This window comes from Momordica charantia (genome assembly GCF_013281855.1).
Source record: "Momordica charantia cultivar OHB3-1 chromosome 2 unlocalized genomic scaffold, Mcharantia_2.0 BLBB01000002.1, whole genome shotgun sequence".
Lineage (NCBI taxonomy): Eukaryota > Viridiplantae > Streptophyta > Magnoliopsida > Cucurbitales > Cucurbitaceae > Momordica > Momordica charantia.
Window position 1 is genome coordinate 665,302 of NW_028275160.1, and position 26,508 is coordinate 691,809.

Sequence of the window (26,508 nt, forward strand, 5' to 3'; positions counted from 1 at the left end):
AGTATTTGTCAAATAATAAATGAAACAATTTTAAACTTTTAGTAATTTTATTTTTTTTCTTCCTTAATAAATGTACACCATGATATTGTATTTAATGAGAGATTTACGCATGTAAGTAGTATAGGGCACTATTTGTCGTTATTATTATTTTAAAATAACAATAATTATTATATTATTCCTAAATGAATATAATTATTATATTATATTATATATATATATATATATATATATATTCAATTAACTTTAAATAGAGAATTTGAATTTTTGAGGAATGGGTGAATGTGCGGGGAATCAATTTGAGAGGAACAGATTACAATGCGATAATGATAAGAGAGACGTACAACATTTTTTTTTTAACCATTAAACATTTAATGATGATAGATTGATATTCTCTAATAGCAATTACAAAAAAGCATCTATTTTCATTGATGCTCTAAGGTGGAGAACTCTAAAAGTAAAAATTTGCAATTCGTTGACTAGTAAATTTTATTTATTTTTATTTTTTTAATTTTGTTGAGTAGGTGAAATTTGGTTGCATATTTTTATACAATCTAACTTAATTAGCAACTTCACCATTTACAAAACACTAAGAAGAGGAGGAAGTTTATTAGTTTTAGTTGAAAGTATCGCATACACCGCACAACCTCCAGACTCATTCATTTATTTATTTTATTTTTTCATCATATTGATTTGCTCTATGTAGCAGTGATTGACACCTAATTAAATACGTGGAACAAATGAAGTATGAAAAAGAGAGGTGAAAGAGGATATTATTGAATTCAGAGCTTGTTGTGGTACCAGAAAACACCCTTACTACTGGAGCCGGAAGTGGCCCCATCGTCTTCGTCTGGCTCTACATAAACGCACTCTCTGAATTCCCTCCAGGCCGCCTTCCAAATTGGGGTCCCATCAAACTGGTAGTACTCTCCCAGTATTCGCTTTGCTGCAACCGTCGCCTCTTTCCCGTTGTAGTGCGGCATCGAAGGAAACAAATGGTGAACCACGTGCGTGTCCGTTATGTGATGAAACACTCTATTCATTATAGGCCCGTAATCTCTGTCCACCGTCACCAGATTCCCTCTCAGCCAATCCCATTCCGTCGAGTCGTAATACGGGAACGAAGGGTGGGTGTGCTGCAGCGCTGTGATCAGAACTACGCACGCGTTTAAAACGATCAGCGGCACTCCGTACAAGCGGATCAACCACCCCACCCCCTTCGCCATTGCGATCCTGTACAGCAAATACCCGGTCGCCACAAGCCCAGCGTTGGAGATATGAACGAGAACGCGCTCCTTTGGGCTGAATATGGGGCTGTTCGGGTCGAAGTGGCTGGTGAACCGGCCGTAGTACCGGCCGGAGATGTTGAAGGTCAGGTACATTGGCCACCCGAGAGTGAGCGTGATAAAAATAATGAAGACCCTGGCGGGCGGGTTTGTCAAGTACTTGAAGTACCAGGGCATTTTGGCCTTCGGCTTGGGGACGAACACCTCGTCCCGGTCCACGGATGAGGTGTTGGAGTGGTGGCGGCGGTGGCTGATCTTGAAGGAGAAGTAAGGGACAAAAACCAAAGAGTGGATGAGGAACCCAACCACGTCGTCTACCAATTGGTAGTCGCTGAAGGCGTGGTGGCCGCAGTCGTGAGCGATGCCCCACATGCCGGTGAGTACGGCGCCCTGACAGAACCAGTAAACGGGCCAGGCCAGGTAGTGGAGTAGGGGGTGGGGCAGGCGGTGGAAGTAGGTGTCGGCAACGTAATAAAAGGCAGAGACGAGGGCAATGTCGGAAAGAAGGTAGGAAAAAGAGCGGCGGAGGGATCGCTGAAAGCAGTGGGGGGGAATGGCCTTCTTGATCTGGCTGATGCTGAAGGGAGGCCTGGCATGTGTAATGCGCTCCCCCGGCCCCAGCCCCTGCCCCGGCCCCATTTTCTTTTTTGGGCCGCCACCGTTCCTCACTACTCCAATAGCTCCTCTGCCCCCCATTGCCTCCAGATCTCCCTTCACTCACTTAAAAAAAGAAGCTAATTTATTCCTCTACCCCAGAAAACGAGAACGCACCCACCCACATATATATAATAAAATAACACGTACGCACGCACACAGAGACATGGGGAAGGGAAGATATTACGACATTTGTAGAGGAAATGGAGGTGTAGGGTGTAACAAGTGAACCAAACACTTGTCAAGAATGGTGTTATTAATGTGTGTGGGGATGAAACACAGAAGCCTGTAGACAGGCAGACAAAGAGAGGGTGGTTCCGTTTTGGGATCTTGGGGTTGTCAGTTTGCGCTGCACACGGAATATATTTAATTTGCACATTCCAGATGGTAGTGATATTTTACGCGTGTATGTACAACCATTTCTTTTATGCCTCCCTATATGCATGCAATTCTACACGTCGTCTATTACCTTACACAAAGCTAGCCACAGCATTTTATGTTCTCTTCTGTAATAATTCATCTCCACATTATTCTTACATCTATATATATTGTATCTCACACCACAATTTTTCTTTTTTCATGTTATTATTCTATGTTTTAACCAAAACTTAAGAGATTTTATATCGACTTGTCAATGTCATATGTGAGTTCAAGATATTAACACAAGAGGTTTAATGTGTGCATGACAATTAACAGGAGAGTTCGCCGACTCATGAGTCATGTATAGATGTGTCGAGAAAATAGTATAGGCAGATTTGAGTCCATATATTTTCCTTTTCTAATTTGGACCATTTTCATTCTTTTTTCCTTTTCATAAAATAAGCGGTTTTCCTTTTTTTTTATTTTTTATCTTTTGTACCGTACCATTGTTTTCTCTCTTAAATTTATTCAAACTCTTTTGTCAATAATTACTATGGGAACTTGTAAAAATTAATGCATAGAATTCTTCGTTATTGGAATGTTCTCTTGAATTGCATGCTAATTAAGGTCTATTCTTAAATTTTCAGGATAAATTGTGGATCACTGAATATTATACAACCAACGCCCTAAATTTATACAACTTTTTACATTTTTATATTGCAACTTGTAACTTAAATGACACATAATCGATCATGTACAAAAACACAGAACTAGTAACCATGCAGAAAAATATAACATTTCATTTATTGCTTTTATTACATATTAATAAAATTCCTATTATTCTATACTTCAAAGCACATCTAATTTTAGAAAAATATTGTAACTGGGTAGCTAAAATATATGCAAATATAGCAACAACTTTTGAATTTTGCAAATATGACAAAAAAAAAATTAATTTTATTTTTAATATTTCAATTTTACTCTTCTTATAATTACGCTGTATCAAGAATTTATTATTGATTCATTCACTAATATAACATATCAGATATATTAATATTATTAATTATTAATAATGGTATATATGACTCAGGTTATGTATATCAAATCAAATATATATACATATATATATATATATAAATAAATAAATAAATAAATAAAGGTATATTAGTGTTAGCAATTCTTCCAGTAATATAACAAATAAAGTATATCAATAAGCAAAAAGAATATATATTTAATTGAAGAAAAAAATTATAGGTAAATTGAAAAACAAAATATAGTATATGAAAGTTTCTCTCCTTGAAGTCCTATTTATGTATAAAGTAGATTACATGAAAGATAAAGTGAGTGAAGAAAAAGATTACTACTCACCATTTATATTTAAATCTATAACAAATTTGAGCATAAATTTATAGATAAGAAAAAGCTATATTGCAAGTTTTTTTTAATGTTTTATTTTAAATTTTAATGTATTATAACAAGTAAAATTAAAAGTTTACTTCCCATAATTATATGTAATATAGATCCTTATATACTTTTAATTGTGTGTTTGATAAGTCTTTAAACTTTAAAGGTGTATCGTGATCTATGAACTTTTAATTTTATGTCTAGTAGATAGAGAAGCTATTAGATATTTTTTAAAATTCAAATATTGAAATTTGTGTCTAATATGACTCTTTATCATTTAGCTTTGTGGCAAAAAGGTTTAGGAGTTGAAAAGAAACTATCCAGATAAGTCAGGAACTTATATATTAGATAGAAAAATTTAAGATTTAGTTAGACCTGAAATAAAAAATTTAAAGATCTGATAAAAAATTTACGGGAACATATTAGACATAAAATTAAAAGTTCACAGATTTATTAAACAACCGACACAAATTACCTTAAAATTTAACCTTAATTTAGGTACAAACTTTTATTTTTAATTTTGAAATAACAAATTTATAAATGAATTTATTTATAATCACTCTATGTAATTTATATGCACATTGGAGTTCAAGCTTACTGTGTGAATATATATATGTATATTTTTCTTTTTGCCCCCCAAAGGAAGGAAAAAGTCAAGCTTACTCTCTGTTTTATTTTTTTCGTTTTTGATGGTAGAGAGTTGCATAATATAGTAACTTATTTGCATTAAAAGTGACCTCACGAGGAAATTTACCAACAGACGCACTAATTAAGTGGGAAAATTAAAGGTTCATCCTATGAAGCCCAACACAGACAGACCTTAAAAGACGAAATGAAAAATGAAAAATTGACAAAGAACACTGCCAACTCCCACCACGATCAATTTTGAATGTTCCTCATTTTTTTTTTTTGTTGAGGAGTCAGATTCAGATCTTGTTGCGGTACCAAACGACTCCTCTAACAGAATTAGGATCGTCATCAGGCTCAACATAAACACACTCTCTGGCCTCCCTCCACATGGCCTTGAAAACAGGGGTCCGATCCAACCGGTAATACTCCCCCAGTATTGGCTTCACCGCTTCCGTCGCCTCCCTCGCGTTGTAATGCGGCATCGTCGAGAACAAATGGTGAACCACGTGCGTGTCCGTTATGTTGTGGAACACTCTGTTCAGCACCCCGTAGTCTCTGTCCACAGTCGCCAGCGCCCCTCTCAGCCAATCCCATTCCGACGACTCGTAGTGCGGCAGCGCAGGGTGCGTGTGCTGCAAGTACGTGATCAGAACCAAGAACCCGTTCACTATCACCAACGGCACTCCGTAGATCCGCATCACCCAAAGCGCCCCTTTCGCCACCGCAATTCGGTAGAGCACGAAAGCCATGCTGATGATCCCTGCATCCGAGATGTAAATCTGAAGCCATTCCCGTTTGGTGAAAATGGGGCCGTAGGGGTCGTAGTGGCAGGCGAATCGGTCGTAGGGACGGCCGGAGACGTTGAAGGTCAAGTACAAGGGCCAGCCCAGAGTAAGCGTTGCTAGGAGAGAAATTAGCCTGCCTGGTGGGTTGTTGAAGTACTTGATGTACCAGGGGATTTTGGATTTGTGTCTGGGCACGAACACCTCGTCCCGCTCGAGGGAGCCGGTGTTGGAGTGGTGGCGGCGGTGGCTGTACTTCCAGGAGAAGTAGGGGACGAGGAGGGCAGAGTGGAAGATTAGGCCAACGATGTCGTCGACCAATTGGTAGTCGCTGAAGGCGTGGTGGCCGCACTCGTGGGCGATGACCCAGACCCCAGTGAGGGTGCAGCCTTGGAAGATCCAGTAAATTGGCCATGAAATGTACTCAAGAGGGTGGGGGAGAAGGGGGAAGCACGCAATCGCGAGGTAGAAGAACAGAGACACAAAGCAGAGGTCGGAAAGCAAGTAAGAGAAGGAACGGAGAAGAGAGCGGTCGAAGCAGTGGGGAGGAACGGCTTTCTTGATTTGGCTGAGAGTGAAGGGAGGCTTGGCGTGTGGAGCTCGAGCATCAACGGCCTTGTCCATTCTTTTTCCAACTCCCATTTTTCTCTTTTGCTTTGCTTTGGATTCAAAAACTAAAATTACTTAGCCCAACTGCAACTGAGGTGCTTGAGCCCTGGGGCAGTAGGGGTACACAGGGAGATTGTTATTTTAAAGGCAGGTCTCATGGGTCACGTGGAGGAGAAGGGACCCACCATGGATTTGGTAATGCCACCTAAATGGTAATACGACGAATGGGTGGAAATTTTGTTTAATATGACTTGTCTCCTCGTTGGATCCGTATTTATTGTTTCCAATAGTTACCCAATACAAATTTGAAAGGAAAATACTTGGGTTCCAGTAATTTTTATTGGTGATGACCAATCTTATTTAGGGGCCAATCAATCAAGTATTTTCCATAATTCGAAGTATATTTATAGTTTCATCCTGTACATCTAATCATGTAAAATTTTTCAATAATTAATCGGTGGGAGCCTATCTCTGTACGACTAAAATTGAAAAAATCGACAGTTAAAATTCTAAAAAAGAAATCTTTGATTTTTAATTTTCGTCTTTTAGTTATCAAATGGTAGTAAGGATAAGATAGATTTCAACATCGACCACGAGGAGCCAAATATTTTCTGGTTTTCAAGGAGAGGCAGATTGTAAATTGTTTAAACTGTGGACCGGAGCAAGAAGGGTTGAGTGTGGAGCGTGGCAAGTGGAAACCATCTCATCCGGAAGCTTTTTTATGTTGGTATTGGAAGCACACCGGACACTCGTCGAGGATACAGTGAGCCCGTTTCTTACTCCACTGCATGGCCTTGGCACGTACTTACCATTCACCTCTATCACTTGAACTAAACTAAGCTCAAATTTTGCTCTTTGAATTATGAATTATTCTATCTCCCAGCTATTTTCAAAATTTAAAGCTTTTTTCTATATATTTTTTAACTTTGATGCTTTTTAATAAAATTAGTAGTATAGTTTCACATTAGTAAGGGAGAGAAAAATGTGTTAATTGTTATATGTATACTACAATATTTGTATTGGTATGATCGGTGAAATCAAATTTTGGAAGTTTAAGTTTAAAGTAAATAGTATTGAACTACTATGAAAACGTGGGAAGAGACTAATTCTTGGACAGGTAGTTCCAATAAGAGGAGGTAACAGTAGAAAAGTGGACGAATAAACAACTATACGAGGGAAGAATTGGTAATAAAAGTAGGGATCAAAACATCTTGTGTGTACATAATACTTCAAAACAACATTTTTATTGACGTGAAATCTTTTAGAGGTGAAATGGCTAAAAGTAGAAATTGTGGAGGCAAAATAAAAAAGCGATAAGATGTGCCTTGGGCCACATGTTTATCTTAAACTCTCCTAATATGGATTCACTGAAGTTGAACGTTACACACATCATTCAAACCAGACTAAAATTACATAGATGCAGCAAAGAAATATAATTAATGAATGCGCGTTAAAGGTATAGGCTGGTTAAAGTTTGGGTAAATAATAAGTAGTGGTGCAGTGCAGGGTGCAAAAATAAGCAATAATATTTGGATATATAATATAATGGGCAATGAAGGGATCTCGTGTGTGATGGAGAAAAAAGACAAATGTTGATTATAAGGTTGCCAAACTAAAAGAAATTTGAAGTGGATCCAGCCTAATTGTTCAACCATGGTAACTTCGGTTACAACTTTCATTATAATTTATGACTTCAAAATCTAATCGAATTCCAACCTGTCCCTCTCATCAATCAAAATGGCCATTGTAATTTCCACGTGGATGTGAAACGTGTCCACTTTTTCTCTTCTCTCTCTCCATTGTGCCTTCTATTGTTCCAGTACCATACGAGAATCGTCAAACCAGGGGGACAAAATATTTGGTCATTCAACTCGAACTTCTGTCTAGAATATATGATGGAAAATTTTCTTTTTCGTCTGTGGGCATGATAGACGAGTTTGTCGATTTGTGCTTTAATTGTCAGCCTTCCAGCTTGTCAAGCCATCAGTTTTTAAGATTTTCCATGCACTTAATGATCAATCTTGGTGAGCCTCTTCTCTCTCTCTTTCTTTCTTTCTTTCTATATGATCGTGATAATTCATATATGCATATATATATATATATATATATATATATATATATATCTCCCGTATGAGAGGCCGAGAGAATATATATACATATATATGTTTGAACGGTAGCTGTTGCCTGTTTGTGTGGTAATACTCTCACATTTTAACTAATTTTTCTTCCTACGTCCTACGCCCAGAAGACAATAAATATGGAGTCTCAATTATGGCGTCGGTTTCTTCGTTCGGAAAGTCAGGTGGATCTGACACTCCGACTTGGCTTCCCCAATGGCAATGGCGGCCACCCTGATGATCACACTGATCATAATAAACCATTATTCTCCCCACCTCTTCATCATCTTCGTCAAACTCATCAGGTTTCATACATTATACTCTCTTTTACTTTTTACGTCTCGACTTTGTTTTATTTTAACAAATTGTGAAATCATCTCAATAACTGGGTTTTTCAATTTGATGAACAATTGTTTTGAATTTGAAGAATAATAGTATCAATTATTCTCTTGCAAATCCTATTCTTATAATTTCAAACTAGCCTGCGACTTTTTCAAATTTTTTTTTTGAATTGATCGATGATTTGACTATATTTATGATCACAAGTGTGTAATCTGTAGATATTAATTAACCTTCCATCTTATTGTTATTAATAGCATTATTACTATATTTATGATACAAAAACTTTAATTTTGTTAATTTTGAATTATTTACTCGAATTAATTCCACTTCCACCCTAATTTAATCTTCTTTTCAAAAAAAAAAATCCTAATTTAATTTTATAAATATACTAAATATAGGTATTAGGTTTAAATGCACTCAAACGCCATGTCAATCCTAATTTAGTATTATAAATGCCAAATACTCGAACGCCACTTGATCAAACCTAATTAAAGTTTCAAATGTGAGGTTCAAATTCGAACCATTACAAATTAATTAATCAAATAAACCATATTATCTCAATCTAAAAACTCAAAGGGTGTTTAATAAATGAATTAATCAGGTGGCCGCGGTGAACAATAATGTTGGGTTGGAGTCGTGCGGTGGGATGAGTGAAGCAAATTACAACCCTAACCAAATTTTATGGTCAAAAGAGCTGAAAACCTACGTTCTTAAGTCAAATAATCAAACTTCATTGGGTAGTCATGATCAAGTGAAGGGCAATATTGGCATTGGAAATGGCAGCACTACAAATAACTTGGCCAATGTTCCTCTTCAAACCAACAGCAACGACCTCTACACACTCCTCAACCCCGCTTCAAGATCAACAGATGATCACGAAGATGAAACTTCCTCCGGCAGCCGGCGGAAAGCTTCGCGGCTGCGTCGAGTCTCACACGACGAACCTGAAAAGCGGTGCACCAATTACAATTGCAACACTAATTTTACACCCATGTGGCGTAAAGGCCCTCTAGGTCCCAAGGTATACGTAATTGAATTTTTTTTTTAATAATAATGTGCATTAAATTAAAGCATAAACTAACAATCCAACGATAATATAATTATATGCAGAGCCTGTGCAATGCCTGCGGCATAAGGTATAGGAAGGAGTTGATGAATCGGGAGGCGATGACGGCAGAAAACAGCCACAACTAGCGAGCGACTAATGGCGGCTAAATCGGAAAATTAGGGGACCTCCTTAATTTCTTCAACGTCCGGCCATGCCTCGGGTTCTTTTCAAGTAATGCATGTCAAGAACTAGGTGTCAGTTCTCAAATAATATTGTAGATTTCAAAATCTTATGTTTTAATTAATTAAGAATTTGATTTCTTCGCCTTCATCTTTTTCTTTTTAATTATTATCATCATTATTAAAGCTCGGTTGTATTAAATGGATTTTATTACCGTTGAATTAAAAGTCCATTGTAGATATCTTATTTTTGAAAAAAGTTATCATTAATGTTAGCTTATGATGTATTGGTTAAGAGTAATAATTTAGTATATGATGTGTCACAAACGAGTAGTAAGTTTGATAAAACAACGGCGGACAAAGGAAGAAAAAATATGGGGTGGATGAGCAAAATACATTTCGAATCAAATTTTCGGACTATTTGTTATTATTTTATTTAATCAGGGTGATTTACAGTCTATATTGATATTAATGAGAAAAATTTAGAACTCTAGTTACATAATTAAACGCGTTAATGGTATGTATTTGGAGTAAAAAAGTCGTAAGTTTGAACTCACGCAACAAAAAGATAGTTACATAATTAAAAACTCTAAAAGAAATACAAAATAAAACATACGTTGAGTAACTCTAAGGTTTAAATGCTACCTCTATTTATTTCTCATGTTTCATGTTTAATTAATTATGTATGTAATGTTATATTCTTTTAGAAAATACAATTCTAATCTCTTATGGATTTATTTGATAACAATGTTGTTCTCTAAAATTATGATGGGTTTTCTCACCATCTATTTATCAAGTTTTTCACATTTGAAAAAAAATATTTATATTTTCAGCTAATATTTAAAAAATAAAGTTTTTAAAATTATTTTTTAGTTTTCAATTTTTGATTTTAATCTTAAAAACGTTTTTAACTAAGATAATAAAACGGAAAAATAGTGTTTATAACCTTAATTTTTAACAATAAAAAATAACATATAAAATAATTATCAAAGAGGCCCAAAAGCACCTCAAATACAACCACTAAAATTTTAAAAATTAATTGTAATTTTAAGCGTTTATATTACATTACATTTTCTCTAATAAGGGTTTGAAAAAAATCAGAAGATTATGGACAAAACTAAAAAAGACTCATAGTCCAACTTTCTACTTTTTATTTTTCTATATATATTTTTTCCTTGTGATTTCATCCAACAACAAAAGCTTTTTACTTTTCCATGCTACACCCATTAAAACCCATAAATCTTGAATTCTCGATTGCTATTTTTCTCTCTCTCTTTTTTTTTTAAATCAAATTAATTAATTTATTTTCAAATAAAAGAAAGAAAACATTTGTGACCCTGACAATTATTTTCAAAGGCATATAGGTTGATCAGTCACAATGCATGAGTAAAATCATTTGAAAATATTTCTAAAAAAAAAAAAAAACATTTGAAAATAAAAATCTTAATTATCTTTTTCCGAAAAAGAGAAAAAAAAAATAAAAAAATAAAAGCATAGGGTATGCGCGAGCGATCTACTTTGCGATTGTCGACATTTTCAAAGCCCCGACCCTTTCCACTTTCCATCATCGTTATCATCGAAACTCCTATAAGCTGCTACTTCACCATTCTTGTTTTCAACAACAACCCATTATTTCCCTTGATTCCTCTTCCTGGCTCTCCGGAGAAGCCTGCTTTTTAACTGCACCCAAACCCCGCCTCTCTCTGCATTGCCCTTCTCCGTCGCAAAACTGTAAGAAATTACTCTCTTATGTTTAAGTCTCATGGGCTGCTTTTTCAATGCCATTTCACTGCCGATTCAGTCTTGTTTTATGTTTCTGGGGCAAGCTTAACTGGCAGATCTATGTGTTTTTTGTTAACCAAAATTTATTAGTCTCTTGATTTTTCTGTTTCCGCATGTAATTAGTGTAGATGCATTTTAATATTTCTTCGTCCGAAACTATGAGCGTGTCTTTTCTCTGTTTTAGCTCATTAAAACAAAAAATGTTTGCCCAATTCGTTAACTGGGCAATGTGATTTTGCTCTCCTTAAAACCCTGCCTCAGAAATCCTATTTGTCTACCATGGCGATGCCAATATTTTTGCTTCCTGGATGATTTTGTAGAAAATATGTTGTTGAAGATAAGCAAAACCAATGCCAAAAGAAAATTTTCTTCCTGTTTAGAGATGAGTTTTTTATATTGAAGTAAACAATATGGGTTTTGTCTTGTTCTAATTAATCAGGATCATTAATATGTCAGCGGAACTGAACTTGCTTGGCGTTTCTTGTAGCAATTTGGCACTTTGGACCCTGAATATTAGTGATATCAGGGGATTACTTTTAACTTTTATCCTAAAGTGAATCCAGCCCCCAATAAAGATTTCCATTTACAGTTATTTCAATGTTCTTTTTCCTCCTCCAAGGAACTCGAATTGAACTTTATTTTAACATTTTAAGCTTGAATTACTTTCTTGTTCCTGTGGTTAAAAATTGAGCAGATCTCGATTCTCCTCAGTGAGATACCAGTTCCGGAAGATGGCTGCAGCAGCTTCTAATCTTCAAATAGCAACACTAAGAAACTGCCAATTGCCCTCTAGGAAAGGCTTCAAGCCATGTGGAACCACACTTAGTGGCAGTTCTAAAGCACCATCATGGGCGAAGCTTTCGAGTTCTTGCAATTTGTCATCATTGCCCTTTTTCCAGCGGAAGTTTGTCTCATCTTCTGTGAAAGTTGAGAGAACTGTTACCAAAGCAATGTCTGAAGCTAATGAAAGTAAGCCCGTCTCTGGGCTGCCAATTGATTTAAGAGGTTAGAGTTCTTGTAGTTTATTTTTCGTCATTTTTTCTGGTTCACATATGATACATGTTGTAATTACCTTTTTGTTTCTTAGTATCATTGTTTTATTCATTACCATCTTCTCGGTTCGCTTGCCTTTAAAAGATTGTGGTTTTATCTGGAGAGTGTCTCCTTTTGGTAACTTATGAATGGAAGACCTGTCATACTTGAAAATTAGCGAGTGCATGACAATTTTGAACTAATCTACATTTTTATGTGCAGGCAAGAGAGCATTTATTGCTGGTATAGCTGATGATAATGGCTATGGGTGGGCAATTGCAAAATCTCTTGCTGCAGCTGGTGCAGAAATTCTTGTTGGCACGTGGGTGCCTGTAAGTAAATTAACTTGCTCAAATAGTTGTGGTTTCTTTTTTTTTTTTTTTTTTTTTTGCGCACTTCTTGGAAAACATGATTATTTTTCGGTTCTCTGTTGGGAAAATGTTTAGTATTAGAACTTTTATTGTCCAGGCCTTGAACATTTTTGAATCCAGCTTGCGACGTGGAAAGTTTGATGAGTCACGAGTGTAAGATGTCTTTCTTATTATAATCCATACTTTTACCAGAATAAATTTTTGTTTCCCTACTATGAATCGTTTGATATTTCAGATTGCCCGATGGTTCTCTAATGGAGATCACAAAAGTATATCCTCTAGATGCGGTTTTCGACAGCCCCGAAGATGTTCCTGAAGATGTAATTTAGCAGTATCTAATTGATATGATAACAATTGTGTGCTCTGAATCTGATTTCATCTGTATGCTGAACATGTTTGTTTCTCCCATCATGCAGATAAAAACAAACAAACGCTATGCAGGATCTTCAAATTGGACTGTGAAGGTACACACATAACTTTCCTTCCAATACTTTCTATGTTGAAAAGCTATACTAAGTAATATAGTGGATTGTCCATGTGAGTGAATTTTAAGTATTACTAGCTACAAGATTAAGCATCTTATAATGCCAAAAGCCAAGTAGCTGGTATGTGGTATCTCTTGTTTTATATGCATGAGCATGTTGCTTGAATGGATCGTGCCAAAGTTTGATCAAGTCTTTGAGTCATTGTCTCATCAAACCCATGTGATGTCTTTGGACGCTTCAATTTTAATGGCCTGGCTAACTTTTAACCATCTTGCAGGAAGTTGCTGAATCTGTGAAGCAAGATTTTGGCAGCATTGATATTCTTGTGCACTCCCTTGCTAATGGACCAGAGGTATATAGCTTGGAGATTTTGATCAATGATAGGCTTTCATATCTTGCTCATTTTTTTAAAACAAAGATACTCTTTATAATAGGTAACAAAGCCTTTGTTGGAGACATCTCGGAATGGTTATCTAGCAGCTTTATCTGCATCAAGCTACTCTTATATTTCTCTACTGAAGCATTTCGTTCCAATCATGAATCCAGGCATGCTAAAATATTTCCATCGAAGACTTTCATTTTTTCCTCACACATGATAGCCCAAGCTTTCCTTTTCCAGCTATTATAAGGCAAGGAAAGAATATAAAAGGAGAATTTTGGTTTTTGTTAGGTGGTTCTTCATTATCCCTCACATACATAGCTTCTGAAAGGATCATTCCAGGGTATGTATGTAACATGATTGCTTGGCGACCATATACTCAAAGAAAATATGCTTGCCTTGCCCTCGTTACTTTCTTTTCAACTATTTCCAATTAAACTACAGTTTTCTCTCATCCACAGTTATGTTTACTCGGTGGCTTGTGTCACCAAAATTTCACTTATATCTTTATGATTGAATTCATGATTCAGGTATGGAGGTGGCATGAGTTCTGCCAAAGCTGCTTTAGAGAGCGATACACGAGTAAGATTTTTGCTCCCCCTATGCTCTCTTCTTGTGGGGCTGGAATTATTCTTTCTTACCATGATGAGAGTGTTGTATTTAGAATGTGATTATTGTTCTTATAGGTACTTGCTTTTGAAGCTGGAAGAAAATACAAAATCAGAGTCAACACAATATCTGCCGGTATATTTTGTCCTTCCTTTTATTTTCACTTTTTCTGAAAAAAAAAAAATCAACACTTAATCTTGTTATGGTACAAAGAGTCTTTTCAGACTGAAGGGTGACATGCAAATTCCTTTTATCTAGAGTTGGATTGTGTGTTTCGTCTTCTGGGAATCATAATATAAGTATAACTAGAGTCGAGCCGCCGCTATATGTGAATTTCCGCATGGAATCTCTCGAAGTCATATCTTGTTGTCTTCAGGTCCATTAAGAAGTCGAGCTGCAAAAGCTATTGGATTTATTGACATGATGATTGATTATTCATCAGCCAATGCACCTCTGCAGAAAGAACTATCTGCTGGTAAAATCTTCGTCAATCCTTGTGACATGCTCCTTTTTTTCACCATTACTATTATTGATTCATGCTGAAATGCTTCCTTTTTTAATTGATGTAACAGAGGAGGTGGGGAATACAGCTGCCTTCTTGGCCTCGCCTCTTGCTTCTGCCATAACTGGAGCTGTTATTTACGTCGACAATGGTTTGAATGCAATGGCCGTGGGAGTCGATAGCCCGATATTCAAGGATCTAGATATTCCAACAGACAAGCACTAGATTTCCTTTTATATTGGTTTGGTTGATGCCTTGCCAAGGCTTAGAAACTTTAGCCTTAGAGTGCTGTTGTCTCAGCTACCTAGTTCATTACTCTTTTTCCTGTTGTTGGAACCGTTAATAGGAGAATAGCTCGGCCAAGCTGCCTCGATTTTGGATTTATGTTTCTAATTTTTGCTCTTTGAATTCGCCATAAGGGTAGTTCAAAATCGTCCAAGTATGGATGCGGGCATTGTTATAGTACACGTCTGAGAGTAGTATTTCTTCGACATTATGAAATTACTACTGACTAATTACGAGCACTTATAATCTTTTCCACGGCGATTTGGCTTCAATTTGAAAAGAAGGGTACTTTAAGATTTTAACCAAGTATCATGATAAATCTGAATGTTTCTAATTAGATAAAAGCATTTTAGCATATCGAAAAGATCATTCCAAAATAATAATATAGATTGTATTAGATAACATTAATTCAAACCCCAGAATCATGCACTGGCGTCTTTACGTAGAGTTTTTCATGCCCATCAGCTTCAGCATCTCTTTGATTGTTTTAGGGAGAGTTGAGATGCCCAAAAAGGAAAAAGAGAGATTATTCACATATTATAGGAATAAAATAGTCGTCTTCCCACTTCATTTTTGTTCGTGGCATAGTTTTGATTTGATTTCATAATCATCTCTATGATTGCAATACGAAGAGCAAAGGTGAGCATAACTTGTTATGTTTCCTTTATTTAACATATAGGTTTGAAGAGTGCAAACACCATCAAACTACATTCATACAACAATTTATTATTCAACCATCTTAGGAAAGATGGTATCAAGTCGTCTCAGAACTAACTTGCCCTAACGATTTCTTCTTTCATGGCCAAAGAGAGAGATGCAAGACTTGCTTCACTCTCCACTCTTACTCCAGGCATGGCTATAGCTCTGCTACCCACAGAGCCACCTTCTCCAATCTCAATCTTTCCAAACTTAACTTCTCCTCCTCCTTCATATATGTGTCCAAATAGTAGTGCTTCTCTTCCCACACTACCACCTTTATGAATCTTCACCATCTCGGGATTCAACAGAGCTCCCATGCTGTCTACATAAGTCCCTTGATCCAAATCCACATCTGAACCCATCAACTTCATTATCAGGACAAATATGAAAGACCCAGTTGTCATTTCCATGAAATAATCTCCCACCAGCGTTCTAATGGCCTGCCATATTGTGTCCATGAAAATCCTTATGCTCCAAATGCCTATCGATTCCCCGTCTTTCTTCTTCTGCACTAGAACCCATTTCGCCAGGACACAACAAAGAGCAGCTATAATCCCAGAAGACACCCACAACAATGGAAGCAACCACTGCAATGGAAGTTTTTTGTCTTCCTTCAAGTGCATAACATAAGCTAGTGGAAAAAAGATGACCAAACCTATAATGAAATAAGGCAGAGCTGTTTGTAATAGTGGTTGAGAGAATGTAACCCAGAAGTTCTGAAACCAAGTCCTGTCCAGCGCCGCCTTTTCATTGTCCCTTCGCTTTACTGCTGCTGCTACTGGGCAACCAGAAAGATCTACTTTTGTATCTGATTGTTCGAGGAAGATCTTCCAGGCTTCTGGAAGAGGGCTTCCGTTTCGCAAATGCTGACAAATCTCATATATCAATGAACGTCCATGATCGATTGAAGCACTCTGGGAGGCTGATGTTGCTGAAATAACATCAACCTCGGGACATCGGAGAAAGGGGTTAAATTCCAGTGCTTCAGATTCTTCTTTTGATAGACTTTGGTCGATTTTAATCTCCCCAATATCTAGACATGGAAACTCAGCCTCATCCCAGGGTTTGGTGCAGTCAAGTGCAGTGTCGCGGTCAACCTCACCATGTGAAACTGGACGAATTTGGAGCTGAAAAACGTAACGAATTCCTCCAGGAGAGTTCACGCGACTCTGGAAATCTTCAGCCAAAAACAGCAAGGGGCGTTTGTCATCATCTGCTCTTGGCATGGCACCTGTCTCTGGTGGGAGAATTCCAACTGGCTCAACCTTACCAGAATCCTCGTTGATTGTTTTATCGTAAGGCCTCAATTTGAACTTCACATACATTTCCTGTCCATATTTGAATCGGAACAGCCGACAAATGTTTGAGTAATAGTGTAGTTCTGCATATGAATCGGATAGCCGGAGAGAATTCCATACTGCATCACGTATATGTGGTACTCTCTTGACATGTTCCTCTCTTGCAGCAAGCCCACAGACCAGCCATGTTGCAAAATCTGCAATTGTCCTTGCATAGAACGCATTGCCTGTTTTCAATGTCAAGTCAAGGAGTGGGCTAGTGTCTGATTCGTCTGAAAATATTCTCAATGCTGCACCACGAGCGTCGATCCGGGCATCGTCATCGGCGCTTAAGCTATTGCTATGTCTTATGAAGACGGGGTAAGTCTTCCCAGCAGAGAATATCTTGTGATCAGGTAAACCTTTAATATTGTCATATATTTTTAAATGTCCCTTCCCACTAACGCCAATTCGATGGAAATACCTTGTTTTGACTTTCAAAGTCGTAGCAGCTAAATTTGCAGCCAGGTTGCCAACTATCTTCTTGTATATCATGTCCATCTTTTCTATCCTTTCATCCAACACGTGCATCGTATTCTTGATCATGACTGGAGTTCGAGAACCAACATAAACACCTCCCTTTATGAGTGTTGAATTCATTGGAGCAACTGAGAGTGCACCAAGAATAACATTTTCTTGAACCACTGATCCAGGGAGGACTGTACTTTGGCTGCCTATAACAGCATTGTTTTGTACCTCAATCTTCCCACGAGTAAGCCCATTAGTTGAATAGAATCCAGAAATAATCCTGCTGAAGTCACCAAGATGGACAGAGGTACGAATAGAAATTAGTTCCGGATCTGATACTGGATTGATTGCTCTGATTGAACAATGCTTGCCAACTACTGCACCTAAAAGGCGCAGATATATGCAGAAGGCTTCTGTTCCAGACAAGAGTTTAGCAAATCTAAGGTGGCTGGCGATGGTAATTCTATGACAAAGCCATATTTTCAGGGGATTTTGCTCCATGTTGGGCTTAGTGGTGAGGAGATATTTCAGAATAAATGTGAGGATGCAAAGTATTATGCCGTGAAATAAGTACGTGGAGGAAAATAAGATGGCAAAGCTAGTTGCATTTGAAGGGACTTCAGCAAATATGGTAGCATAAGCAATTACAGTGAATGGTGTCCAGTGGAAGGTTCCAGCTAAGCTAATAAATGCCAAGTGTTGAAGTGAAGGAGAGCTTTGAGATAGCCAAATGTAGAAGTAGTAGACAATAGCTGCAGAAAGTGAGCCCAGAAAACCAACTAAGTAGATTCCCAAGAAGTGATAAATGGCCTCAAGTTCCTGTCTTTTTCCTGCAATACTTTGTGGCTTGCTACACTGATATAATAAAAAAAAAAGGAAGCTTATATCAGTACTTTAGCGTGGAAAAGAAGTTGAGAGTTATAAGATGTAAGTAGATAAGTCCGGAAGTAGGATAAGGACTACGTGTTGAAGTAGTACTTGATGTTCGAAACATAAAATCTAGAAATTCAATATAGACCGAAATTAAGTTGAGCTGCTTAAAATATGACAACAAAATAAAAATAAATAAAATAAAAGGGATATGATGGAAATTGATATTTGATGCAGGAAAATTATTACTGGTCGTATTAGAGATGAATTATTTTTATTCTCATATCAAAGAAGGCTCCATTATTACCAAGAAAAGATGCCTCTTAATCAATATTATTGTCAATATGACTCCCTATTAACCTTATAGAATTACTACGCAGAAGATAACAGTTTATGCATTGTACTAAAATGACTTTAAGGTGTGCTATACCTTTTGTAGTTTTTTGTTATCAGAAGTTTTCACAATGCCTTCTATCTTTTGAAGAGCAGGAACTTCAACTTCTTCTCCTAAAGTGGCACCTTTGTGGATTGAAGCATAAGGTCCCACTGAAGAATTTTGGCCGATTCTAATTGGAAGAAAGCTCAAAACTCCGTTTTTTACCTCATGACTTTGAATCAAAGCCCCTTCTGCAATAACAACTCCATCACCAATAGACACCAGAGAGGGGTCAGTGATGTCTATGGTATCGAGAATGACTGAGGATCCTATCCTTGCTCCAAACATTTCATACCAGACTTTTAGGAACACTGTTCCTCTTAAATGCACAGCTAGAACTTTAGAAGAAACATCTTGTGCTTTATACATCGCCCACCACTTGACAAAATCGATTGACCAGATGGAGACTTCAGGGGTGAGAGCATAATTTGGTCTTAAGAAAGAATTTCCGAAGAATGCAATGCAAATGCAAGAAGAAACTATGCAAAGGATCCAAGCTAGAGGGGCCAAAGTCAAAGGTAATAGATAATTCATCAAAGGAATTTCGTCGGTCAATTTATGGAGAATAGAAATGGAACTTGTGAAAGCTGAAATCGAGAAATAAGCAGGAAATACCAGCATCACAGCAACAAATATGAGAGCCAGAAGGTGGAAAAACCAGATAGCAAATTGGCGAGTCCTGGAAATCTTTTCCATCTCGATCAATGCACAAGCTGTTTCAAATGTTGGATTAGCTGGATTTTTTGTTGATTGTGCATGATTCTTGTTTAAAATATTCTCCGAGATACTTGCCAATTCTGCAATGCAACTTGCTGTGAAAATATCCACAGCCCCTACTGGCACTCCTAGGAAATTTGAAAGTTTCTGGGCTGCTCTTACCACCAGAATTGAATCAATTCCATATGACAATAAGCTTTCTGTGGCACAAATTTTGTTAATTGGAATGTTTGTTAGCTCAGATACGAGCCCTTTCAAAAACTCTTCAATATCCTTATTACTTATTCTGGGACTTGGCTGAACAGAAGCTCTAGAAAGATTTGATAGCTGAGGACGGGGAGTATTTCCCTCCTTACATGTCCCTGTACTGAAGGATCGAAGAAAAGTCCTTCTCAACTTTATTGCTTCTGGTACTACATTAAGAGTTCCATCAACAAACTGTTTCAGGCACTCAAATCTCTTTATTTTTCCTGATGTAGTCTTACTGATGGTCCTAGGTTTAATCAACTTAACTGAAGCAACGCTCACCCCATGCTCTTCTGCCACACGATTCTGAATTTGATCAATGACATCCTTAGCAACCGGCTTACCATCCTTAACCTCCGCAATCACAACCACGCCAACTTGGTCAGAACAATCAGGAATTGGAATACCCTTTTCCATCAGAATATCTTCTGGAACACCAATGACTGCACAGCAACCTGGGCGTAAGAGCTCGGATGAACTCTCAACTGTCTTTTCAACATCTGCTGGGTAGATGTTTCTTCCTGCTGCAATAATGAGATCCTTAATCCTTCCAGTTATGAATAACTTCCCGTCAATTATTCTTCCCAAGTCACCAGTTCTAATATATCTCCGTCCAGGACGGTTTTGGAGCTCATTTCTGAAAGTATCTTGGCTTAATTCTTCCCTCCCCCAATATCCAATTCCAGCACTCGGGCTACTGATCCATATCTCTCCTTCCTTTCCATCTTCTTCAAGCTCCTTGCCAGTCCCTGGATTGACTGTCCGTATGTCAATATCTGCATTATCTTGATCTACGTATCCACAACAAACTCTTCCTTGCGAGTCTATGAAGATGGGTTTTCCTTCTCCAAAAGCACAACTCACAAATACACAATTTTCTGCCAACCCATAACCCGGAGCCATCACCTCTTCAGATAGGCCTAAAGGAATAGTGAGCTCAATAAATCTTTTCAAAGTAATTTTCCGAACAGGCTCAGCAGCAACCATAAGGAAAACCAAGGAGGAAAGGTTATACGCCTGAACCTTGTCCTTGTTAGCCTCTAACCTTCGAGCTACCAATTCAAAGGCAAAGTTGGGACCTGCACTATGAGTAGCTTGATATGTGCTAATAGTCTGAAGCCATAAAAGGGGATTTTTTATGAATGTCATTGGAGAAAAAAGAATTGCAGTTCCACCACTCACAAGAGCGGTGAAAAGTCCACCAATCAGCCCCATGTCATGGTATTGAGGTAGCCAGCTTACCAGTACCGTCCTCGATGTACTTTTATATCTTCTGCGCATCAACTTCACATTGTGAATGAGGCCACCATGTGTAATCATGACTCCTTTTGCATCACCTGTTGATCCGGACGTAAATTGCAGGAAGCTTACATCATCTGGATGAGGTTCAGATTGGTTAGCCACCACTTCTGGAGCCAAATTGGCAAAGTTCTTAATCCAACTATCAGTGTGCATCCATGGAAGTTTAGGCCAGAGAGCAGAAGATTTCCCATTTTCTCTTATCGAGGCAATCATATTCTTTACCTTACCTACTCTAACTGCTGAATGATAACCAAGGGTCGATAGTATTGCGACTGCACCGCATGATTTTGCAATGTATTCGATTTTCAAAAGTGCTTGGCCGCCTCTTTGCAAGGGATCAGGAGGAAGAACTGGAACCGGTATAACTTTAGCTCTTAAGCACCCAAAGAATGCATCAATAAAGTCGAGACCAGGAACATATATGAGAAGAAGCCGATCCCCTGGTTTTATTGGAGGCTTCTGGTTTGACAGCAGCTTTTGAGCAATGCAAGAAGCATTGAGATGAAGCTCTCTGTAGGTTCGCCGGCATAACACTGACCCTTCTTCGTTAAGCCAAGTATAAAGTACCTTATCTCGAGTGACATGATGAGACCCCCAGTGCCTTAAATAGCCATCGAGTGAGGACAAATCGGGAAACTCCACTCCAGGTAATTCGACTAACCCCTTCAAAACCTTTTCTCGTTTCGATTGGAAGAGAAACATGGGCTGCAAAGGACATGTTCAAATTAGTAGAGATCAAGCAGAAGGGACAGAAAAGTGTTACTTTTTTGTCTATATTCAGCTGACAATCATTATTCGGACCACCTTAGCATAAGAAAACATTGGAGAAGAGTTGTTGTTCGCGAAGTGCTTGCATACTAGTGACATGGCATATGAAGAATTTCTCTCTGTAAGTTCAAAAGCCATAAGCCCTCCTACGTAATAAGTATTCAGTGAACCTTGTAGCTCCAATTCCAATCTTCTGTAGAACCCATCCTCCATATCTGCAGAGACTTCTACATATTAGCATCTCATTTTGACAACTAACTAGATAAAGGCAAATAGATTTTACTTACCTTTGCTACAAACATGGGGGAAGTATTTGAATCTTCTCTGTAGAATCACCTTCTTAACTTCTCCCCCCATTGTTTTAACTGTGTTGATTGCCAGTTCAGTCACATTTGGACCTGTAATGTCGGCAGAGTTGCCATAAGACCAGAACAAGAAAATATCAGTGTCTGGGTAGAATCTTTGCATGGCAACTGGGTATCCAATAGTTTCCGGATTATCCATATGTTTCCCGAAGTAATAAAAACCAAGCGGTAAATGGTTTAGGCCTTCTATCTTCAGAACAGTGGTGTAATAGTCAATTGTATATACTTTACTGAATAACTCTTTCTCGAGGTGGCTCATATCCATTATCTCAACTCCTTCTTCTGCAATTAATATCAATATAAAGCCTATTAAGGAAAAGAAAGGAAAAAAGGAAAGAAAGGAGACATGGACAAAGAGAGCAGAAAAGAGAGTTGAAAGTAATCAAAACCTGATAATTTTGTGGTCGAGGATCTGTAAGTTCTTCCACTTTTAAAAGGAAATGAACCAGAGATGATAACCTTGTCGAACTCCAAACTTGTGAGATTTCTGTCACGGTCCATGACATGAAGAATTACACTTCTGAAGCTCCGCCTGACCGATACTACTTCCGTGTTGCAGTGAACTTTGATTGGAAGTGACTCGCTGATCTTCTTCCAGAAGCCTCCATATCCACGTCTGAAGCGTCGAATTTTACCAGCCATTGAAGTGCGGGTGAACTCATGCGCATAGGCGTAAGGCATATCTTGTAGAAACCCATACCCGGAAGCAGTATAACCATAAGCCACAGACTTTGGAACAGACGTCAGTCCATGAGCCTCAAGATAAGCTGGAGTTAGATCTGATGCAAATTCACTCACGGCATGGACACCAATGTGTCCTGAATCCTTTGCTTTGTCCTGTACAGATTAGTTCCAACAACTAAATAACAGTGTGTTAAAATACTGATAAAAGTATTAAATTTTACTGTAACCCATCAGAAGCTATTCAACTGTAATTTTACAGTATTAATATTCAAACCAAAACCAGCTATAGCAGAAGAAACTTACCTGGAGTTCTAACGTGACAGAGATGATGGATTTATAATCCTCTGCAACGCCTATGTCTTGATATTTCCCCGTAGTATCAATGAGGGCTAGCTTATGGGAATCCATTTCTTCTAATTCAGAGCCAGTTTCTTTAGCCAGGTGAAAGATGGTCGGGGCACTATTTGCAGCAAGAACTTGACCTCCCAAATCATATATTTTTCCTGCAAGAATGGTGAACATAATGCTTGTTGTTAATCAACTTCAATTCAATCCCATTAGAACCGTGTCATATATAACTTGATACCTTCAATTTCTACTGATTCACACATGCCCCCAACAGCCTGATGCTTCTCCAACACTGTTACTTCAGTGTACCCAAGCTTGGCCAGTGCATAAGCAGCTGATAAGCCACTTGGCCCACCTCCTATTATTCCAATCTTCGTGTTCAGAGGAAGGGAAGGGTGCAGCTTAGAGAACTGATCTTCTAATGTCTTTCCTGTATCCATCATTACAGATGAGGACTACGAAACCAACTACAACTTCTCAGACCAAAAAGATCTCACATCCCAATTCAACTTCCTACTTCTCTCGAACAAAACTTGCTCAAAATCATCGTGTTGATATACACAATTTTCAGCGGACCCACATGCAGGAATACGAACTGGTTATTTAAAGCCTGGTTAGTGGCGTATTGCGCCAAAAGGGTCATTTAAAAAAGTGCCAAATGGCCAAGGAAAATGGGCAAAATGGTTTCATCGTTTGGCGACGACTTGAAACTTCACAATCATAGACTCTCCAAAGACTAAACGACGAATCGCAACATTCTCAGCTACTTTGGACACTCCGAGAATTAAACCCCCAAATATTCCCCCCACTACTACTTCGTCTTTGTTGGTAAAACAACACGTACCCTGAAAAACAAATGGACTGAGGACCGGCAGCGATAAGCACAAAGCAATCTTTTTCGAAGTCGGATTTTGGGGAAGAGTTGGATTTTTGGAATCGGAATCGGATCAGCGGAGTTATCAATTGTTGGTTTACTCATTGTTCACTACGCGATTAATTTGCGTTGCGCGGGAAGGGAACCAACCGTGGATGGTAGTGACCGTTGATAAATAAATATACTTTTAACGAACTGGATGGTTATTGGACGGTCGTGACATTGACATAAATCAAATACATTCAAAAGGCGACACGTGTTAATACTTACTTCTGTTTCCAATACTTTTCACTAAATAATTAATGCAAATCTCTAAGTCTCACGTGTAAACTATAACCAGGGAATTTATCTCTATTCGTCAAAACGAGCCTAATTCAGCAGTAATCGGTATATATACTCTACAAAATTTTTGTATTTGCAAAATCTTTTTTTTTATGCTATATTTGTAAGAGAAATTGTCGTGGATAGCAAAAATCTTTTATTTATTTCAGAATATGTCGCTTGTTTTTTAAATTTTCAAATATATAAAAAAATTTCATTTATGTTAGATCGGTAGTATATATATCACATGCATATTGCACGGACAAAATGAATATTTTTTAAATGAAATTATGAAAGAATAGCTAACAAAATGGTGAGCCTAGATTATCTCAACAATATATAGTGTGAATGATAAAGTTAATATGCTCTAATAGATGATTGCTAGGATAGCGCTCTTAGATGGACTTCAGCTACATCAAGATAAAGTTTTGTACAAGAAGAATAATTGACCTAACCAATAGCAAACTCTTAATATGAGTTGTAGAGTGTCGGAAGAGATAACTATTTGAAGAGATTCTCTGATGAAAGTTTATTGAAAATACATAATATATATATATATATATATATATATATATATATATTTTTTGGATAGACAATTTTTGAAAATAAAATCATGCAAAATTTAATTTTCAAAATAGACAATTTTTGTAGTTTTTTGTAGTACAAGGATGGATGGAGATTCGAACCCTTAACCTCACGATTAGATACGTATAAAGAAACGGAGGCTGGATCCTTACAAAAAGTTGATAAAAGAGAAAAGAAAAGAGTCAAAATTGAGGGGGCAACTATGCATTGGTTATATATATAAAAGTAACACACATTGTAATTTGAGACCCATTTCCTAGAGCTTATCGATGGGGGAGTTACGTGCAATATATATCTCTTTCTTTCCTCCCACATTTTTTCTTTTGGTAGGTAGGCTATGCCAATTTAGTGTGTACCTATCTATTTTCATTATTAATTTTAAAAGTGAAAACCTTACCCTCCTAGTTATTTAAAATTGGAAAATATTGGTTCTTACCGTCAATCTTGTCCTCAACAGAAAAAGGTAAAAATAGAGATTTTGTTTAAAAAATAATGAGTTATCAAATTTATTAAAGACGATAAAGGACAAGATTTAGTCTTGTCATCTCCGGTAAATAACTAGTTTTCTTTGTTGTACGTGATTTTCTCCTAAAAATAAAATTTTCTATTGTAATTCTTGATTTTGTCGGTGTAGATGGAGTTTTTATTAATTAACCTACTAAATTAAACTCTAAAATAATAAAAAGACAAGTTTAATTAAAAATAAAAGTATTACTATTCTTCCAATCATCTTCTTTTCCGAGAAAAAACTCATAAATCGGAGAGTAAAAAAAGAATAATAATAAGGTTCTCCTTGCATCGAATGAGAGAGAAAAAATTGATTATGTTTAGAATGGGAGAGTAACTAAAAAATAATATTTTTTATTAGTAATTGACACATGTCACTGCCGAGGTCATATTGACACCTGTCTCTACCACTTTTATTTTTTTCTCTCGTCTATTCACGAGACTAGTAAATTTTTAATGAATTATTTTACACTTTTAGTTCATCCTCGTTGATTTACTACTAATAAGAAATAAGAAATTGACGTGAGAATATGTTATAGAATATATTCTGATTCTTTTGGTGTTCAATCAAACCAACACCATTGACAAAATCCTTATTCCATTAGCATACTACATAATCACCATTATTTAAAATTATTTTGTTAGTTAATGAAATTCCCAACTAAATAATTTGACGGTTAGTTGAAAGGGCTTCCTTACCAGTTAACAGAACAATTTTGTTTTGAAAAAATAAAAATCAATGACTTCACGGACATGAGAATCGGTCATGGCTGATTCAAGCTGCTAGCATCACTTATGTACAATTTTACAATGCTGCAATTTTATGGAACAGCTACATTGATTAATGTCATTTTTATAATGATGCAATCAATTTCATCACTAACATATCAATATAGATATAAAATATAATATTGGTATATCATTTTCATATCATTGATAAACTATATTATTCATCATTGATATACAGGTTCTTACATTTGTGCCATTTTTACAAAATATTTTATATAGACAAATATGCCATTATTTAGACGGTGTGAAGTTTCAAAAGTCCAAGTTATGTAAGAATTCTTTGTAATTTAAGATGCAACATGTTAAATTAATAAAATAAAGAGTCAATGGCTTTCAACA

The 26,508-nt window shown here is 37.0% G+C and overlaps 5 protein-coding genes across 7 annotated transcripts; 2 read left to right on the plus strand and 3 right to left on the minus strand.

Moving 5' to 3' along the window:
* Window positions 1-575: 575 nt before the first annotated feature.
* On the minus strand, window positions 576-2,105 carry LOC148212622 (delta(12) acyl-lipid conjugase (11E,13E-forming)). The gene has a single exon (XM_088121206.1). It carries the CDS (start codon window positions 1,977-1,979, stop codon window positions 780-782), a length of 1,200 nt encoding a protein of 399 aa, XP_087977332.1. The 5' UTR covers window positions 1,980-2,105; the 3' UTR covers window positions 576-779.
* A 2,296-nt stretch (window positions 2,106-4,401) lies between these two features.
* LOC148212623 (delta(12)-oleate desaturase) lies at window positions 4,402-5,850 on the minus strand. Its single transcript, XM_088121234.1, has one exon. The coding sequence runs from the start codon at window positions 5,753-5,755 to the stop codon at window positions 4,628-4,630; it is 1,128 nt and encodes a 375-aa protein (XP_087977360.1). The 5' UTR covers window positions 5,756-5,850; the 3' UTR covers window positions 4,402-4,627.
* Window positions 5,851-7,615: 1,765 nt separating this feature from the next.
* On the plus strand, window positions 7,616-9,619 carry GATA29 (GATA transcription factor 29). Of its 2 annotated transcripts, XM_022298145.2 has the most exons (4): window positions 7,616-7,746; window positions 7,968-8,144; window positions 8,783-9,202; window positions 9,292-9,619. In XM_022298145.2, exons 2-4 carry the CDS (start codon window positions 7,980-7,982, stop codon window positions 9,373-9,375), a joined length of 669 nt encoding a protein of 222 aa, XP_022153837.1. In that variant the 5' UTR covers window positions 7,616-7,746; window positions 7,968-7,979; the 3' UTR covers window positions 9,376-9,619. The 2 variants fall into 2 exon arrangements, with proteins under 2 accessions (XP_022153837.1, XP_087977262.1); XM_088121136.1 differs by lacking the exon at window positions 7,616-7,746 and having other exon boundaries at window positions 7,870-8,144.
* Window positions 9,620-10,916: 1,297 nt separating this feature from the next.
* Window positions 10,917-15,092, plus strand: LOC111021238 (enoyl-[acyl-carrier-protein] reductase [NADH], chloroplastic). 2 transcript variants are annotated; one of them, XM_088121116.1, is made up of 13 exons: window positions 10,917-11,139; window positions 11,885-12,195; window positions 12,445-12,554; window positions 12,691-12,746; window positions 12,829-12,913; window positions 13,010-13,057; window positions 13,356-13,430; window positions 13,513-13,624; window positions 13,749-13,800; window positions 13,988-14,039; window positions 14,144-14,201; window positions 14,443-14,541; window positions 14,639-15,092. In XM_088121116.1, exons 2-13 carry the CDS (start codon window positions 11,922-11,924, stop codon window positions 14,791-14,793), a joined length of 1,176 nt encoding a protein of 391 aa, XP_087977242.1. In that variant the 5' UTR covers window positions 10,917-11,139; window positions 11,885-11,921; the 3' UTR covers window positions 14,794-15,092. The 2 variants fall into 2 exon arrangements, with proteins under 2 accessions (XP_087977242.1, XP_087977243.1); XM_088121117.1 differs by having other exon boundaries at window positions 11,902-12,195.
* A 375-nt stretch (window positions 15,093-15,467) lies between these two features.
* LOC111021224 (uncharacterized) lies at window positions 15,468-24,290 on the minus strand. The gene is made up of 7 exons (XM_022298096.2): window positions 23,332-24,290; window positions 23,049-23,248; window positions 22,451-22,898; window positions 21,984-22,343; window positions 21,733-21,911; window positions 18,658-21,633; window positions 15,468-18,212 (listed from the first exon to the last, which is right to left on the minus strand). Exons 1-7 carry the CDS (start codon window positions 23,534-23,536, stop codon window positions 15,624-15,626), a joined length of 6,957 nt encoding a protein of 2,318 aa, XP_022153788.2. The 5' UTR covers window positions 23,537-24,290; the 3' UTR covers window positions 15,468-15,623.
* Between the last annotated feature and the right edge of the window lie 2,218 nt (window positions 24,291-26,508).

Bases quoted from the DNA above. Each gene is read 5' to 3' on its own strand.
- LOC148212622 (XM_088121206.1), bottom strand. From the start codon at position 1,979: ATGGGGGGCAGAGGAGCTATTGGAGTAGTGAGGAACGGTGGCGGCCCA.
- LOC148212623 (XM_088121234.1), bottom strand. From the start codon at position 5,755: ATGGGAGTTGGAAAAAGAATGGACAAGGCCGTTGATGCTCGAGCTCCA.
- GATA29 (XM_022298145.2), top strand. From the start codon at position 7,980: ATGGAGTCTCAATTATGGCGTCGGTTTCTTCGTTCGGAAAGTCAGGTG. The intron at 8,145-8,782 runs GTTTCATACATT...TGAATTAATCAG, and splicing joins ATCTTCGTCAAACTCATCAG to GTGGCCGCGGTGAACAATAA. The intron at 9,203-9,291 runs GTATACGTAATT...AATTATATGCAG, and splicing joins AAGGCCCTCTAGGTCCCAAG to AGCCTGTGCAATGCCTGCGG.
- LOC111021238 (XM_088121116.1), top strand. From the start codon at position 11,922: ATGGCTGCAGCAGCTTCTAATCTTCAAATAGCAACACTAAGAAACTGC. The intron at 12,747-12,828 runs GTAAGATGTCTT...TTGATATTTCAG, and splicing joins AAGTTTGATGAGTCACGAGT to ATTGCCCGATGGTTCTCTAA. The intron at 13,431-13,512 runs GTATATAGCTTG...TCTTTATAATAG, and splicing joins CCCTTGCTAATGGACCAGAG to GTAACAAAGCCTTTGTTGGA.
- LOC111021224 (XM_022298096.2), bottom strand. From the start codon at position 23,536: ATGATGGATACAGGAAAGACATTAGAAGATCAGTTCTCTAAGCTGCAC. The intron at 21,912-21,983 runs GTAAGTAAAATC...AAGTCTCTGCAG, and splicing joins CCCCCATGTTTGTAGCAAAG to ATATGGAGGATGGGTTCTAC. The intron at 18,213-18,657 runs GTATAGCACACC...TTATTATATCAG, and splicing joins ATAACAAAAAACTACAAAAG to TGTAGCAAGCCACAAAGTAT.